This window comes from Ascaphus truei, chromosome 6, assembly GCF_040206685.1.
Source record: "Ascaphus truei isolate aAscTru1 chromosome 6, aAscTru1.hap1, whole genome shotgun sequence".
Lineage (NCBI taxonomy): Eukaryota > Metazoa > Chordata > Amphibia > Anura > Ascaphidae > Ascaphus > Ascaphus truei.
In genome coordinates this window covers 114,352,167-114,366,760 of record NC_134488.1, presented here as the reverse complement: position 1 = coordinate 114,366,760, position 14,594 = coordinate 114,352,167, and the positions used below count along the sequence as shown (strand labels likewise).

The 14,594-nt window shown below is 38.0% G+C and overlaps 1 protein-coding gene across 2 annotated transcripts in view; it reads right to left on the bottom strand.

Moving 5' to 3' along the window:
• The window catches only part of USP48 (ubiquitin specific peptidase 48), a 39,056-nt gene that overhangs the window by 4,432 nt on the left and 20,030 nt on the right, over positions 1-14,594 (bottom strand). For both annotated transcript variants that reach the window (XM_075605843.1, XM_075605844.1), the window contains 14 exons: positions 13,041-13,169; positions 11,801-11,950; positions 10,168-10,368; positions 9,818-9,932; positions 8,720-8,850; positions 8,519-8,584; positions 7,434-7,558; positions 6,764-6,886; positions 5,607-5,668; positions 5,078-5,188; positions 3,159-3,292; positions 1,936-2,042; positions 1,748-1,852; positions 722-877 (listed from right to left, as the gene is read on the bottom strand). In XM_075605843.1, the coding sequence (XP_075461958.1) occupies positions 722-877; positions 1,748-1,852; positions 1,936-2,042; positions 3,159-3,292; positions 5,078-5,188; positions 5,607-5,668; positions 6,764-6,886; positions 7,434-7,558; positions 8,519-8,584; positions 8,720-8,850; positions 9,818-9,932; positions 10,168-10,368; positions 11,801-11,950; positions 13,041-13,169 (1,715 nt within the window). The remainder of the gene's footprint in view (positions 1-721; positions 878-1,747; positions 1,853-1,935; positions 2,043-3,158; positions 3,293-5,077; positions 5,189-5,606; positions 5,669-6,763; positions 6,887-7,433; positions 7,559-8,518; positions 8,585-8,719; positions 8,851-9,817; positions 9,933-10,167; positions 10,369-11,800; positions 11,951-13,040; positions 13,170-14,594) is intronic.

The following is a 14,594-nucleotide window of genomic DNA, read 5'->3' as shown; positions in this document are numbered from 1 at the left end:
CGAAGGCATTTAAATTAATGCCGGGGAAGCTGCAAGGCCTTTGTAAACTTCTCCTTATCGTGGTTCAGACGGCTCCTGGTGACGTGTCGCCATAGCAACACGGTGGCAACTGCCGCTGCAGGTCATGTGACGTCGCGGTGCCATGGCAACGTTAAGTCATTACGTCAGAGCCAAAGTAAGCGGGGTGGGGGTGGGAGGGAGTTTGCGGGGGAAGGAAAAAAAGAAAAAACGATTGCGCTCCCCTGCCTTAACATACACATTGAGTGCATTTGTATCAGAATCAGACGACCTGTTATAGCTACAGTATCCCTGTTAATAGCACCTATATGGGATTAATGAAATAATGTTAGAATGAACAGACAATATGTGAGCTTCTCAAGAAATGAAGGTCTCTTGAGAACGTATGTACCCGGAATCTTCCACTGACAGAAGCTAAACATTGTTTTTTTTTTAAAGATGTTTATTTATTGCTTTCAAGGGAGGGGCAGAAAAAGGTAGTTTTGTTTTACAGGCCTATAAAGTGAGAAGCCCGTCTTCTCTGAAAGCCATGGATATTACGGATAGTATGAATCACCACTATAAAACCCAGATCCATGGTCACCTCATAAACCTCCGAGACTTAGATCAGTGCTCTTTAATTCCTAGGGTGGGGGAGGTGGGGGAGGCCGGGGGTGGGGGGGGGGGGGGGAGAGCTTTTGAAAGAAACTGAAGCTTACGTCACCTGTATTTTCAGTTCCTTTAATGTTTGATTAGCTGAGACTAGTAACGCTTTCTCGCCTCGTACTTTTCTATGCCGAGTACTCCGCCGTATACCCGGCTTTTGATATGCGACATAACCTTGGTTGGACACCTTCTGTCGCTTTGCTCCCCCATTGGCCTAGAGGAGAAACAACGATGCTTTAAAAGTTGGAACAAATGCTGGCGTATATCGCAAAAGGACCAATTATTTGATCAATTTAGCTCTGTAAGCTTCCCCTAATAGTCTTGACGTTGATACATAATCACCAAAAAAAGAGGCTTTTTTGTAACAACTTACCCTACATGGAAAACCTATGTGAATAAAACCACACACAAAAGCAATCAGATTTCCAATTTTAATCTAGTGCCAAGTTTGTAACAGTACATGGTAGAAAAAACCCACAATGTTCCCTGAAAGATACTTTTCTTTAATGTTCTATTTCACGATCGCACTGAAACTATTCAACGACTCTGCAAATGGCAGACAATCCTTTGGCTAAATCCTGCCCTCGCACTACATTCAGAAATGGTGCAAGGACATCCTTCAATAATGTCTCAATACTTGTAAAAGGTGCTAGTAGATGTCATGTTTAATACAGTTCTTGCCTCTGCTCCGCTGTACTGTGTTATTTTCCTATATGTTCAAGTTAAACATGTTGAAGAGTAAAAATGACCAGCAAGGTCAATCACTGCGTTTTCTCCTCAGGCCACGTCTGAAAAATGTGTTGTAAACAGTTTTCCAGGACAATGCTGTAGTATTGATGAGATGAATGTGACACAAACATTCGCAATCAGTAACAGACAGGTTCCCTAAAGCACAAAAGATACATAGTTAAGGCGATGGTATCTAAATGGAGCAGACTGATTCCTAATCCACTATAATGAATCCATAATGCAGCAAATGTTCCCAACTGCTGCTCTTACCTAAATAATAAATACCTGCATGTTTACGTAAAAAGTATCAACTATTAAAAATTATTTTGAATTCCCGATAGAAAATGGTTTTAACCTGGTTAAAGTCCGGATCACTTTCGCCTTCTAGTTTGGGCTCCTCTTTTTCATCCTCTGCTTCAGAGCTACTCACATTGAGCTCAGGTGTTGCATCCTTCATCACCTGCAGGAAAAGATACTGCTGGTCAGGCTCTGTCACTCCAGAAAAGACAGATTCATAAATAAATGCTGAACTCAAAGACGCACCTTTGTATTATCCACCACTTTATGGATGTAGATGGTGGCCTGTGCATATTCTCGCATATCTCTCTGCTGCTGACATAACAATCCTTCCCTACAGTCCGGACACAGCTCTAAAACAAAGAGAAACAGTTTATTAACAGAGTCTCTTCTTCACCTTTGTGTAGCTGTCCCATGTTCTGGGTATGGATGGAGGGGGCACGGGTAAAACGTCTGACCTAAATCATCAATTTAAAAAAAAACCTGCAGTAAAAAAACAAAAACAAAAAATATTTTATTTGAAAGTAGACTGACTTTTATAAGAGATTAATCAACTGCACTAGGGTGATAATCTGTTGAATATACCCTAAAGCCAGGCAGCAAGAATACATACAGTTAAATACTTCCATAGGGTTTTAATTTTACAAAAATGTTTTTTTCAGTCACTAATTTTATATATTTGTATGTCATTGATGTCAATTTATGTGACTAATTGTTGGAACATCTAACATTCAATGATGTACTAATTGATATGCATGTACTAATCTAGAACACCAACACACATTTCAAATACCTAAGAGTTCTAAGCACCATCTCACAAATCACTTCAATCATATTTGTAGACAACAGCTACATATTTTCTTTGCCTTCCTACGGCTCTTAAACTTAAAAGGGGCTCCACCAGTCCTGTGAGAGCAAGCTGCAATCCTGCTAGATAGATTTGAATTAGAAGGCACACGCATAGCCCACGGACTGTTATCACAAAAGGGTAAGTGGCGACACATTGATAAAACCATAAATGTATTCTTGAGTGCTGCTTCCTATTTTCAGATCACACCAAGTACCATGCAAAGTAAACTACCAATGATTTTCACTCTTATATATGTGATTTTCAGCTACTTTGTAGTCTTTCAAAATTTCTTAAAATAAGAGCCAAAAGGCCAAAGACCGAACATATTAAAATACCATTGAAAAGATATTTTTTTTAAAAATGGTGTTACCATTAATGCTACTAATAAGCATTTTCAAAATATATCTGTATTCAGACAGAGGCTTTTAACAGAGCATCCAATGATTCTACTGGCTGCATTCACTTTATTCTCTGAAACAATTCAGCAGATATGATTTAAATGGATGAAGAAAGGGGCCCTTAATAGACCGTTTCAATCTAATCTCACCTGGTCACAGATTTGCAAGAATAAATAGACATTTTACATACTGTTATGGAAGAGTGAAAAGGTGGCACTTACTGGGTTCTGATACATAGCGCATAGTCACAGTGGTATCTTCTTCTGTTACTAGTGTTCTGGTGATTTTGATAGTATGATCAACGATAAAGAGTTTCTGGATTATGTCCCATTCCACAGGCCATATTAGAGCTATACTGTGCAAAGAAATGCCACAATTTATGATATGGGATGATGCTTTCCCCACAAAGCAGCCTGTTTTTGTAAAGCAGCAGTTTTATGAGAGGTCATCTCAAGACACTAACAATACAGAAGGAATACAGGATTGGAGAATAAAGTAGACCAAAGACAGGCATTTACAGGAAAAGCGGATATGATCCAAAGTGAGAAAATCCTGGGTAGGTATACAAAACATTTATATGAGCAGATAACACACCATGTATGCCTTGAATAACGTTTCCGTTCTAGATGAAGTTGCTACGTATTTCAAGCAATGGCATATTTATGAATAGTTTAAAACCAGAGACATAACATAAAACACAGACAAAGCTCAGTGCACATCCAGAAAAACTTATACACGGTACAGTGCCTAAATATACATGTATAAATAACTAATAAATAAAATGGTCTTTTAGTTTAACATTTTGGCCAAAGTGCTGTAAGCCCTTGAGCCAACTGCACGGCAGACCACGTTTCAAGGGTCCCTAACACTAGTATAGATTCTTAATAACCTGTGCATTGCCAGGAAGAATGATTTATAATAAATCTGTCAATATTAGTTGCAAACGTTCTAAGTCTGATTGAAGTTTTTATTAACCTGTACATTACCAGGAAAAGTACTCTGTAATAGATTTGTCACAATCACACTGTAAGCAGGCAAGTTCCCCTGAGAGTGGGAGATGCCATGGAGTGAGCTTTTAACCATTTAAATGTGGGAGGGAGTGAGCTTCAATTAGGTAGGAGGTTGCCACCCTCCAATCAGCTAAGACTAGCTGAACAAGAATTATAAAACATTTATTAGTTATTTATACATGTATATTTAGGCACTGTACCGTATATAAGTTTTTCTGGATGTGCACTGAGCTTTGTCTGTGTTTTATGTTATGTCTCTGGTTTTAAATATATATATTGCCATGCTCAGTAGCACTCCTCTGTGAAACTTATATACTTATATATATATGTTGTGGGTATTGTGGGGGTTCAATATGAGCTTGTAGGTGTTCTGTATGTTTTATAATTCTTGTTCAGCTAGTCTTAGCTGATTGGAGGGTGGCAACCTCCTACCTAATTGAAGCTCACTCCCTCCCACATGTAAATGGTTAAAAGCTCACTCCATGGCATCTCCCACTCTCAGGGGAACTTGCCTGCTTACAGTGTGATTGTGACAAATCTATTACAGAGTGCTTTTCCTGGTAATGTACACGTTAATAAAAGCTTCAATCAGACTTAGAACTTTTGCAACTAATATTGACAGATTTATTATAAATCATTCTTCCTGGCAATGCACAGGTTATTAAGAATCTATATTAGTGTAGGAACCCTTGAAACGTGGTCTGCTGTGCAGTTGGCTCAAGGGCGTCCAACAATTTGGCCAAAATGTTGAACTAAAAGACCATTTTATTTATTAGTTATTTATACATGTATATTTAGGCACTGTACCGTGTATAAGTTTTTCTGGATGTGCACTGAGCTTTGTCTGTGTTTTATGTTATGTCTCTGGTTTTAAATATATATATATATATATTGCCATGCTCAGTAGCACTCCTCTGTGAAACTTATATACTTATATATATATATATATATATATATATGTTGTGGGTATTTTGGGGGTTCAATATGAGCTTGTAGGTGTTCTGTATATATTTATGAATAGGTTGGAGATTACGGTAACGGAAAGTGGCATGTGATCTGTACAGCATCAGTGTCTGAATAACAAATAGTCATAATCGTATTAAACAATGTTAAATAGTGGAGAAACTCACAGTTTAGAATCCTCTTTTGTCATGCTGGAAAATGAAAACATAACGCCTTCGTGTGGACAGAGGAGGATACTGTTCCCCAAGGACAAGACTGGACTGCACTTAATTGGCCTCCTGTTCGAAAATAAGATCAGAAATGCATGTAAATATGACAAATGTATGACATACTGTACACCTGAAGAAACCACCACCCCCAAAAAGCACAACGAGGTTTACAAAGTCTGTACACTATCATGTTATCTATGAAGAACTCCAATATTGGTCTGTTAAAATGCATCACATCCTACAAAGAACCTACATTGCTGAAGGACCAAGACGGCCACTAGAATTACACAAAGAGGTCGGACATGCAAGGAAGAATCGAGAGAGAGAGAGAGAAAAAAAAAAAAAAAAAAAGGAGGATAAGAACTCCGATTACTGAAGTAACAATACTTCCGTGAGGGACCATAGAGAAGGATCGCTGCAACACATTGTGGCAAATTGGAATGGCGAAGAGGACGTGTAAGAAATGATAACATTACAATCAGTTTACCTCAGAAATTTTCTCCATTCTTCCACAAAATATTGTGACACGATGTAGAGCTCGGCTGCCTCCTAGTAAATAGACATTTAAATGCATTAAGTTCACGGCATTGGGAAACCTGCTCAACATAAATCAAGCTCCCCAAAAGCAATTGCCATCATATTAAATTCAAGCTGCAGATCGTTTATCCCTTCCATCTCAAACAAAATTTAACTTCCAACTTGAATACATTTGAGAAAAGATTTTAAAAAAAGTTTTTTTTTTAATAGTGCAAGAAGTGGCTTTTAAATGTATACCTGAAAGTATAAAAAGACGATAACATACACCCCATAATCCAAACGACATAATTACTATTATTATAGAATGTGCACTGTTGAATTAATAGTCACCGAGAAAAAAGTATATTATTACAACTCCAAAACACAACACTTGATTTTCTCTATTATGTGACAGGGATGGGAAAATAAAAGGACAATTGGTAGGAAACGATCCCACGGTGGGTGCTTTTATAGAGGAAGTGTGCGCATTACATATACCTGCAAAAACTAACTGCAAATCAGCAGTGTGATAATGACCCAGGCCAGTATTTCTTCTGATCTTACTGTATGTCAACATAGCAGCAAATAAGAATACAAAACCAGTAACAATCATTACTGCATTGTTAAACTGGAGCTAGTTAGCAGGTACATTCAATGTAAATATACATTTTTTTGTGTGTCTACATTAAGAGAGAAAATACAATTTAAAAAAAATCTTTGGAAGTATCATCTGAACTCACATTTTAAAGATATATTACCTTCAAACTCCCATGTGTGGGCTTTTTAAATCAGGTGTGTAGTACTAAATCATAATTGTTCACTTTCTTTAATTCCCTCCCCCCACACCATGTCCTTTTTAATGAGTCTTAATGTATTAAGCTTCCTTGGGTTGCTGTTGTAACCATTTTACAAAACACAGCACTCTTTTGTAATATGCATCCATTTAGAGTGCCCTAGGAAGCAGGCAACCCCAGAGAATTGATCAATTGGCAGCTTAGATAATGACATTGCCTTAAAAAGATAGGCAACTGCTGCATCTATTAAAAGAAAAAAATGGCAAGAGTCAATGCCACTTTAAGACAGATTAAATAGTCTTGTAGCAATGAAAAACATTGGTCACGCAAATACCTGTGGCCAGTTGCCCCATGGAGGCCTATTCTTGTCCTGGAAGAGGTTGGGAAGTGCTGCCTTCTGCTCATTTGCCATCATCTTATTTAAGGCTTCATGTTTCTCACCTTCACTTTCCAAAACCTGGTCAAACAAAATACTCAGTTATCCCATAATCAGATTCACCTCCAATAAATTATTTGTGAAATCTGGAGATCAGTTCACGCATCCCATGCTACCGACTAGATCATATCTGGAGATTATCCGTGTCTAGTCAGCTACGACAGGAGGGTTTCTTACTTTAGTAACATTGTACAGCAGCTATTTATCAACCAACACCTGTAAAGCCATAGCATTTACTGTATATTTATATATTTTTTTTTTATAAAAATGTTTTACCAGGAAGTAATACATTGAGAGTTACCTCTCGTTTTCAAGTATGTCCTGGGCACAATTCTGATAATACATGGTTCCATTAAAAGAACAGTGGTAATACAGTCAATTAACAATGGTACCCTAAAGACACTAGAATACCACATATCAAACCGTAGAAAAACCTATAAATGATAAATCACAATCCAGCAATAAAAATACATTTAAAAAAAGCACCTTTTTGTCAAAAAGAGCAATCCGAGTGTTCTCTGGAGGAAATAAACCTACAAAGTGTTCTGGAGAATGGGAAGCAAAATACCTTGCACTGTGAGCACGATTCTTGGTTGTATCGGAATTCCGGAGCCTTGGTAAAGTATTCCTTAAGTTTATACCATGCTGCCTCCGAAATTAATCTCCTTTCGCTTTCAGAAATGCAGAGTCCGCCTACAAAACAAGACATGAAAAAGTCCAACAATGCAAAATAGATTGTGAAATAACGCCACTGCAGAAAAGATACAAGATTCAGCATTGGCAATGATTGCGTTTCAGCACCTTCCTAAAATATTTTTCCAATATAAAAGTGCAGTTATTGATGGTTTATACAGCCTTTGAAAATGCTTGCAAAGTACTTTTATACTGGGGAACGCCAGAGACGTTTATTGTTTTCTTTTTGATTTTTTTTCCTTCCATTAGTAACATCTGTTTTGTGGTGTATTGATTAGATCTCTAAAGGAATTAATAAAAGACAGGCTATATAAAAAAAAGCACACTAAATTCCTGTAGTGATCACTAAAAACATTTAGCAGACAGGGCACCATGAAAGATTCAAGGATTCTTTTATTAAAGCAATATTACACATCCCCAAAAAACAAAAATCAGTAAATAGCAATGAAGCAATGTTTTGTTTTGCCATTTTATATAATAGACCCGATGCTCCCAAAACAGGAATTTAGCATGTGAAATTGCTTTTGTACGGCTTGGAACGCCCTGTCAGCAAAAGGATTAAAAAGAGCTAGTGTTGAGTGCCGGAGGACAGACACAGCTTGTGGTTTGTTTTGGCTGTTTATGGCTGCACCCAACTCATGCAATCCCTAAACCTGCTTTCTTGGCTGGCAACAGACGTCCTAACCTGAAAGCTTCATGTTCCATTTGTTCCGGTTTGAGTCGTTTCTCTCAGTCCCCCGCATACACGCGCACGCACACACTTTTTTAAAGTCACAACATATTTGTTTGGTTCTTGGAATAATAGCGACACTGTATATTCTATGAACACAGACATGTTTTACATCCATAAACATGATTTGACACGAAGTATCCAGCATTTGGTCATTTGCTAAATATTTCATTTAAAAGGCTCTTTAAAACCACCCATCTGCCGTACAAAACTAATTCTTAGACACTCACCATGCTGACAAATAATGTCCTCATTAAAGTTGAGCTCTGCATCCCTCTTTTCTTCATTCACCTCATCTGAAATAAAATAATACAGGGGAGATAAAGCAAAGAAACCGGTTTAAACACTTGTAACTACACATACTGTATGTGTGCAAATTCCAACATACAGCATTGCATTTTGTCAAGTTTAACTATGGTCCTGCACATTACCTTTCTTTGGTGCATCTCCATTCACTTTTCCATTGCTCTCATCAAATTCCACTTCCTGTTGATGCAGCTGCTCTATCGCTAGTTGACGCCAGCTGCGCAGTGACGACTTCCCAACCCAAAAGCCTTCGTCACTGGAAGAAATAAAGCAAACACACATTTGCACTGTGCATTCAGCCATACAAAAACCATCATGCAAACCATGCAATAACCACTGCGTAAGCTGCAAAGACATCGTGCCCACCCTTTCCTCCCTGAAACAGATGTCCAATCTTCGTATTCAAATTCAACACAAGTCACTTACAGTGGTAAGTTCGTTTAAATAAAAGCTACATATTTTATTTTGTGTGTTTAGCTTCCATAAATACAAATTATAACATCTTGGTTAAACTCTCAACAATTATCTTTATCAATGTATACCAAGAATATATAGGGCTTATACTAGGGATTGGCAACTCGAGTCCTCAAGGGCCACCAACAGATCAGGTTTTAAGGATATCCCCAAAGACTGAGCCACCGATGCTGAAGCAGGTATATCCTTAAAACCTGACCTGTTGGTAGCCCTTGAGGAATGGCGTTGGCTACCGCTGGCTTATACAAATCTATATATGAAGAGAAGAGAGCAACACTCCAGACGACCAATGACATTTTAAAAAATATATTGAAGACAATCGACGTTTCTCGGTCAGTCACTTAGACCATTGTCAAGATGCCTTGACAAAGGTCTAAGTGACCGACCAAAAAACATTGATTGTCTTCAATAATTTTTGTAATTTTTCATTAGTCCCCTGGGGTGCTGCTCTCTTCTCTTCATATAAAGAAGATTTGTACTTTCTACTATTCACGCCAGTTGACGTTGAGTGCAACCGAGGCATTATTTGCAAGTGTCCTCAGAGTGCCTCTTATCTTCTCCCATCCACCCCTGGCTTATACCATGCACATCTACATACCCCCATCTAAAACAAACATTATTTCTTGTTCAATGTTCCTTTTCTTAACCATTTTACTGCCGGGAGAATATGCACTGTAATGCTCTATTTCTGTGACCATTCTGTAGCAAAAATGTTTAAAAACAAAAGCGCAAAGATAAATTCTTTCTACCTATTTACTGTAACTTTAACCATGTTAGTAATGGTTTTGTAATCTTCGTTTAATTGGTTCTTCAAGCGTAATACCCGGCACCTCTCCACCACACAATCCTTGCATAGTGCTTCCGCTATAAGAGTAATAAAACAAAGAAAATCATGTGAGACAGGAATAGAAAGAAGAGGGCTTATCTGTCTAATCAAGCAGGTATTGTAAGGATTTGAACACTCAGTGTCTTCACGTGAATAGAATCGAGCTGACCCTTGAAACGGTTCAAAGTCTTCAAACAATGGGGTTTTAAAGAATAACAGCAAGAAGGTTGTGGGAGAAAGGTGCTGGAGAATGTTCCCGGTTTGTGTGCTTACCGCTGAGACGAGGCCCTCCACCATATCTCTTAGAAAAGATTTCAGCTGCATATCCGGAGATTCTCTTCATCATAGATATTTTGTCTGGGTGCAACTTTCCATGAGCACACAAGCATTTGGAATTATCTATTGGTTTAGTAGGTGTTGACTCATCTAGCCATTTCTGGAGCCATTCCAGAGGCACAAACTCAAAGGCGTTATCTAAAAGCAATTAAAAAGGCCAAACAAATTTAGACGGAGTGGAAAAAAAAAATTAAAAAAAATATATTCATGAAAATATGACAATTTAAAAAAAAAAAAATCTTTCATCTGATGCTAATAAATCAAACAGTGGAAATTATCACTTTGCTGTACTGGAAATACAATGTCTAAATACAAAAACGTAGTTGATGCTTATGATTTACACCCCTTATGAAAACAGAATTCACAACAGACTTGCACATGTAAGTAAAAGTTTTGTATACATATTTTGTTATATAGATCCATGAATTGCAACAACACATTTGAATAAGGATCACAAACTTTTTGAACAAATGCAACTAAAAAAAAAAAAAAGACATGGCAAAATAAGGAGGCAATCATAAAGTTACTAACAAATTACTGTGGTAAATACATTCCTTCCCTAAGAGGTACCAACACCACATTACACTGCAGTGATCACCAGGAGTTTAGGTTAGGGAGACCTGTATTACACAACTGTGCCGTTAATCATAGTTTTTAGTGTCTTTACGCAATCTATAGTGCTCTTTAGGTGTCTTTTTTTCCTATCTTTTGCTGCCGCCAGAAGACTGGAGGCACTTCAAATTACCAAATATAGGGCGACAAGGCGGGGGTGCTCAACTCCAGTCCTCAATGCCCCCCCCCCCCAAACGGTCAGGGGGAGGATATCCCAGCTGCAGCACAGGTGTCTTAAATCAAATGGTTCTCGCGTAATGGGGAGCGCAGAATCATACAAGATGAATAAAGGAGAAAATAACAGTGCAATTTTGCTTGAGACAAAAAGGTGGTGTAAATATACAGTAGGTAATCTATAGGTGCTACAACTCACGTGGCACCAGATAAAAGCAGGCAGTATATAATATCCTGGAATCACTCCAATGTGGCAAGTTACTTGGTTTCCTTCAGACACTGGAGATAATGGAGTCATCCCCAGCCCTCTCGCAACATAGGACGGCACACAGGAGTATAGAATGAGGTTTTATATAGTAGTACCAAAATTATACAAACACGAACACTCGTTTACAAATGTGTTAAAATCAACAGAGGGTAGAAGGCTATGAGCATATGTGTGCGTGTATTTATTTTTACACTTTAGACATACATATAGGCAAATATTGTGCAAATTTAACATGAGGAAGCCATTCCTGGTGTCACGCATCAGAAGGTAAAATTACAAACCATTGTAATTATACAGAACAGCCTAAAATGTTCATTGTTTATGCTGTGTAATGTATTGCTGGCACCTCTAAAGCTGAAGGGATTAACTGGTTGAGAGACCAGATTGAAATATCTTCTGATCTCTCAAACCTCTAGGGGAATTTACGCTTTATAGTCAGTACTTGAATTTGTGCAGACCTATAAAGAACAAAATCCCTAGTTTTAACATAAGGGAGTATTAAAATATCTTACAGACCAGCTCCAGCAGGTAACTTTTGGTACAGCTCCTTCACCTCTTCATGCTTGGCTTTGCCTTTGTCTACGCTCTCTTTGCGCATCTCTGACATTTCAACACACCACTCTTCAAACTTGCAGTTATCCAGTTCCACCAACTTCTGTAGGAAAGCTGCAGAGTGGGAAATATATAGCAAGCAATAGCAACATGAAAGGAGTGAATTTCATTCCTGAAAACCGTTCAAGACACAAAGCCCATTTTTGCCAAGTGGTGCTATGCCATAAGACACCCTTTGGCACATGCCCCACTTTTTTTTACAACCCTACTGACCACATAACCTGTGATTACAAAACTTGGAATGAAAACTTTTTACATAGCCTGCTGTTATGTTGCATTAGTATGAACAAGGTAGTCAAGCACACTAAAAATAGATACATCAAAAATGTGATTTAATGACTAAAAAGAGTTATAACAGCATGCTTTTATGACTGTCATTAAATCACCTTCTTGATGCATCTATTTTCCTGACATGAGTTTGTGTGTTTTGGCACCCATCTGCTTTTTTCTATAAAGCTTTTAGATCCCACGAGGGGGCATACCAATTTGCTGGACCTGGTTCTGTCTTTTTGCTGCCGCCACCTAATTTGCCAAGTATCTCCACAAGCAGAGGGGCCCCGGAGCTGAAATTAACAGGGTTCATCTCTGGAGATGAACCCTGTTGATTTCAGCTCCGGGGACCCCCTGCTTCCAGAGATGCTTGCCTGCAAATTAGGTGGCGGCAGCTGCTGTCCTGAGCTACCAGGGTTCACAATATGTCCATTGTTCAAATATTTCCTGGCCAATGGACCAATAGGAAATAATCATCGGTGCGGCTGCCTAATGGCCCATGTGACGTGGGAGCTTTAAACTTTAAAGTCCTGCTTGCTCAGCCGGAGCTGCTACAGGCACCTTCTTCTGAGGGAAGTATCTCCGGAAGTACAAGGTTCCTGGAGCTGAAATTAACGTGGTTCAGCTCCTGAGAGAGAGAGATATAGATATCTATATATAGATATGTCTTGAATTTCTTCTTTAAGTGTGCTGTCTCCAGGAATAATATTGCCATTATACTTGTGCAAATCTTCGCTTCGTCATTACTTCAAATAAGGACCAGAAATGTAACCTAAAGAACAACCCCAAAATAAAGTAGTACATAAAAAATTAGGGTTAAGCATAAAAAAAGGCCCCGTTATGAAGCAAAATCTAACAGGGATTATTGACTTACCTGGCACCTCAAAAGTGACTTCTTGTCTGTCTTCTATCTTCAGTCTATATACCAACATGTACGCATTTCGAGAACAGTGGATACCTTTTCCACACTTGGGTTTACGAGTTTGAGTTTTAGATGGTTCAGCTATAGTGCAGGAAAATAAAAGCAACCCAAGTTTACTTTGAGACAATATTAGCTATAAAACATAAAAAATATGAAACTCTGTAGCTTGTCATAGGTAAGAAACATTACACATTAGCAATCAGGAGGTTAGTCTCAGGTTAAGTGGCTGAGGACGAAAGGAAAAACTTAATTCAGTACCGGAGAGAAATTGATGTATTGAAAGCTCTTTACTTTTTTTTTCTTCGATGAATATTACTTTTTTTGATACATGAGCATTCCAAACCTAAAAGGCCCTTTCCTTCCAAAACGCTTATATAGCATAAACGTATATTACAAATACAGGCTTAATAATTTACTAAATATTGCAATAATTTGTATAGAGCTCATAGAAGTTGAATTGTTTTTTTTTTTTAACCTGGAAGCTGGTACAGCAGAGAGAAAAAAAAAAAAAAGGGCAGGGGGGAAAAAAAATAAAAAAGGAGGATGCAGCCAAAAATATTTATCAGATGAAAAATTGGGTGGTTATAAACTACATAACCTATTTGTCCATCACAAAAATATCACAGCCCACAAATACATCAACACTACATTAATTAATTACAAAGCAAACAATTGCATTTTTGAGAAAACGTATATTTTTGTATGGACACAAGACTAAACAAAATTTCTTAACAGCAAGCTTGTATACTTTTCAAATTACTGCCAGGAAAAAAGCAAAATATATATTTTTTGCAGACTTTTTTTTTACGTTTAAGATATGTTGATTATAGCAACGCTTGTAATAATAATATAATGAATCAATGTTTTTTTTTACATTTTATACCATTTCAGTGCCTAACATTGAATTCAATCATTCTAACATGGACAAAAACCCGATACACAACAATTAACTCATTCTGACAGCTCTTAATCTTCTTAAATCAAACAGCCACAGAATGCCATATTTTCTTTTATTTCTTTATTTGCATAAAGCAGGAATCTTGCCTAAAGTACATAGTACAAATAAATAAAATGTATTACTGCATTGGAACCAGGGGATCCTCCGGAGCTGAACTGCATTATTTTCAGCTGCGGGGACCCCGGGTACCAAAGATACTTACTGGTATGGTTACTGGATTTTCCCACGGGGATGTAAAATGGCTGTCCAATAGGAAGCAGCACACAATGATGTTGCCTTTTCCTATTGGTCCGCAGGACCCTTGATGTTTGCCAGCAATTGTATTTCCACTGGAGGGAGCAGAAACATTGGTAACTAAACCGGTGAGGTTCTATGGATCTGGAAGGAGGTGGGGGGGGTCCCAGAGCTAAAAATAACATGGCCCAGCCCCCAAGGACCCCATGATTTGAATGCAGCGAAAAAGAAAAACATGGGAAAGAAATTAAGAGTAGGTGGAATTTCTGCTTTAACTTTCATTGGGAAAGTGGCAGTTAAAATATAGTGCCCTT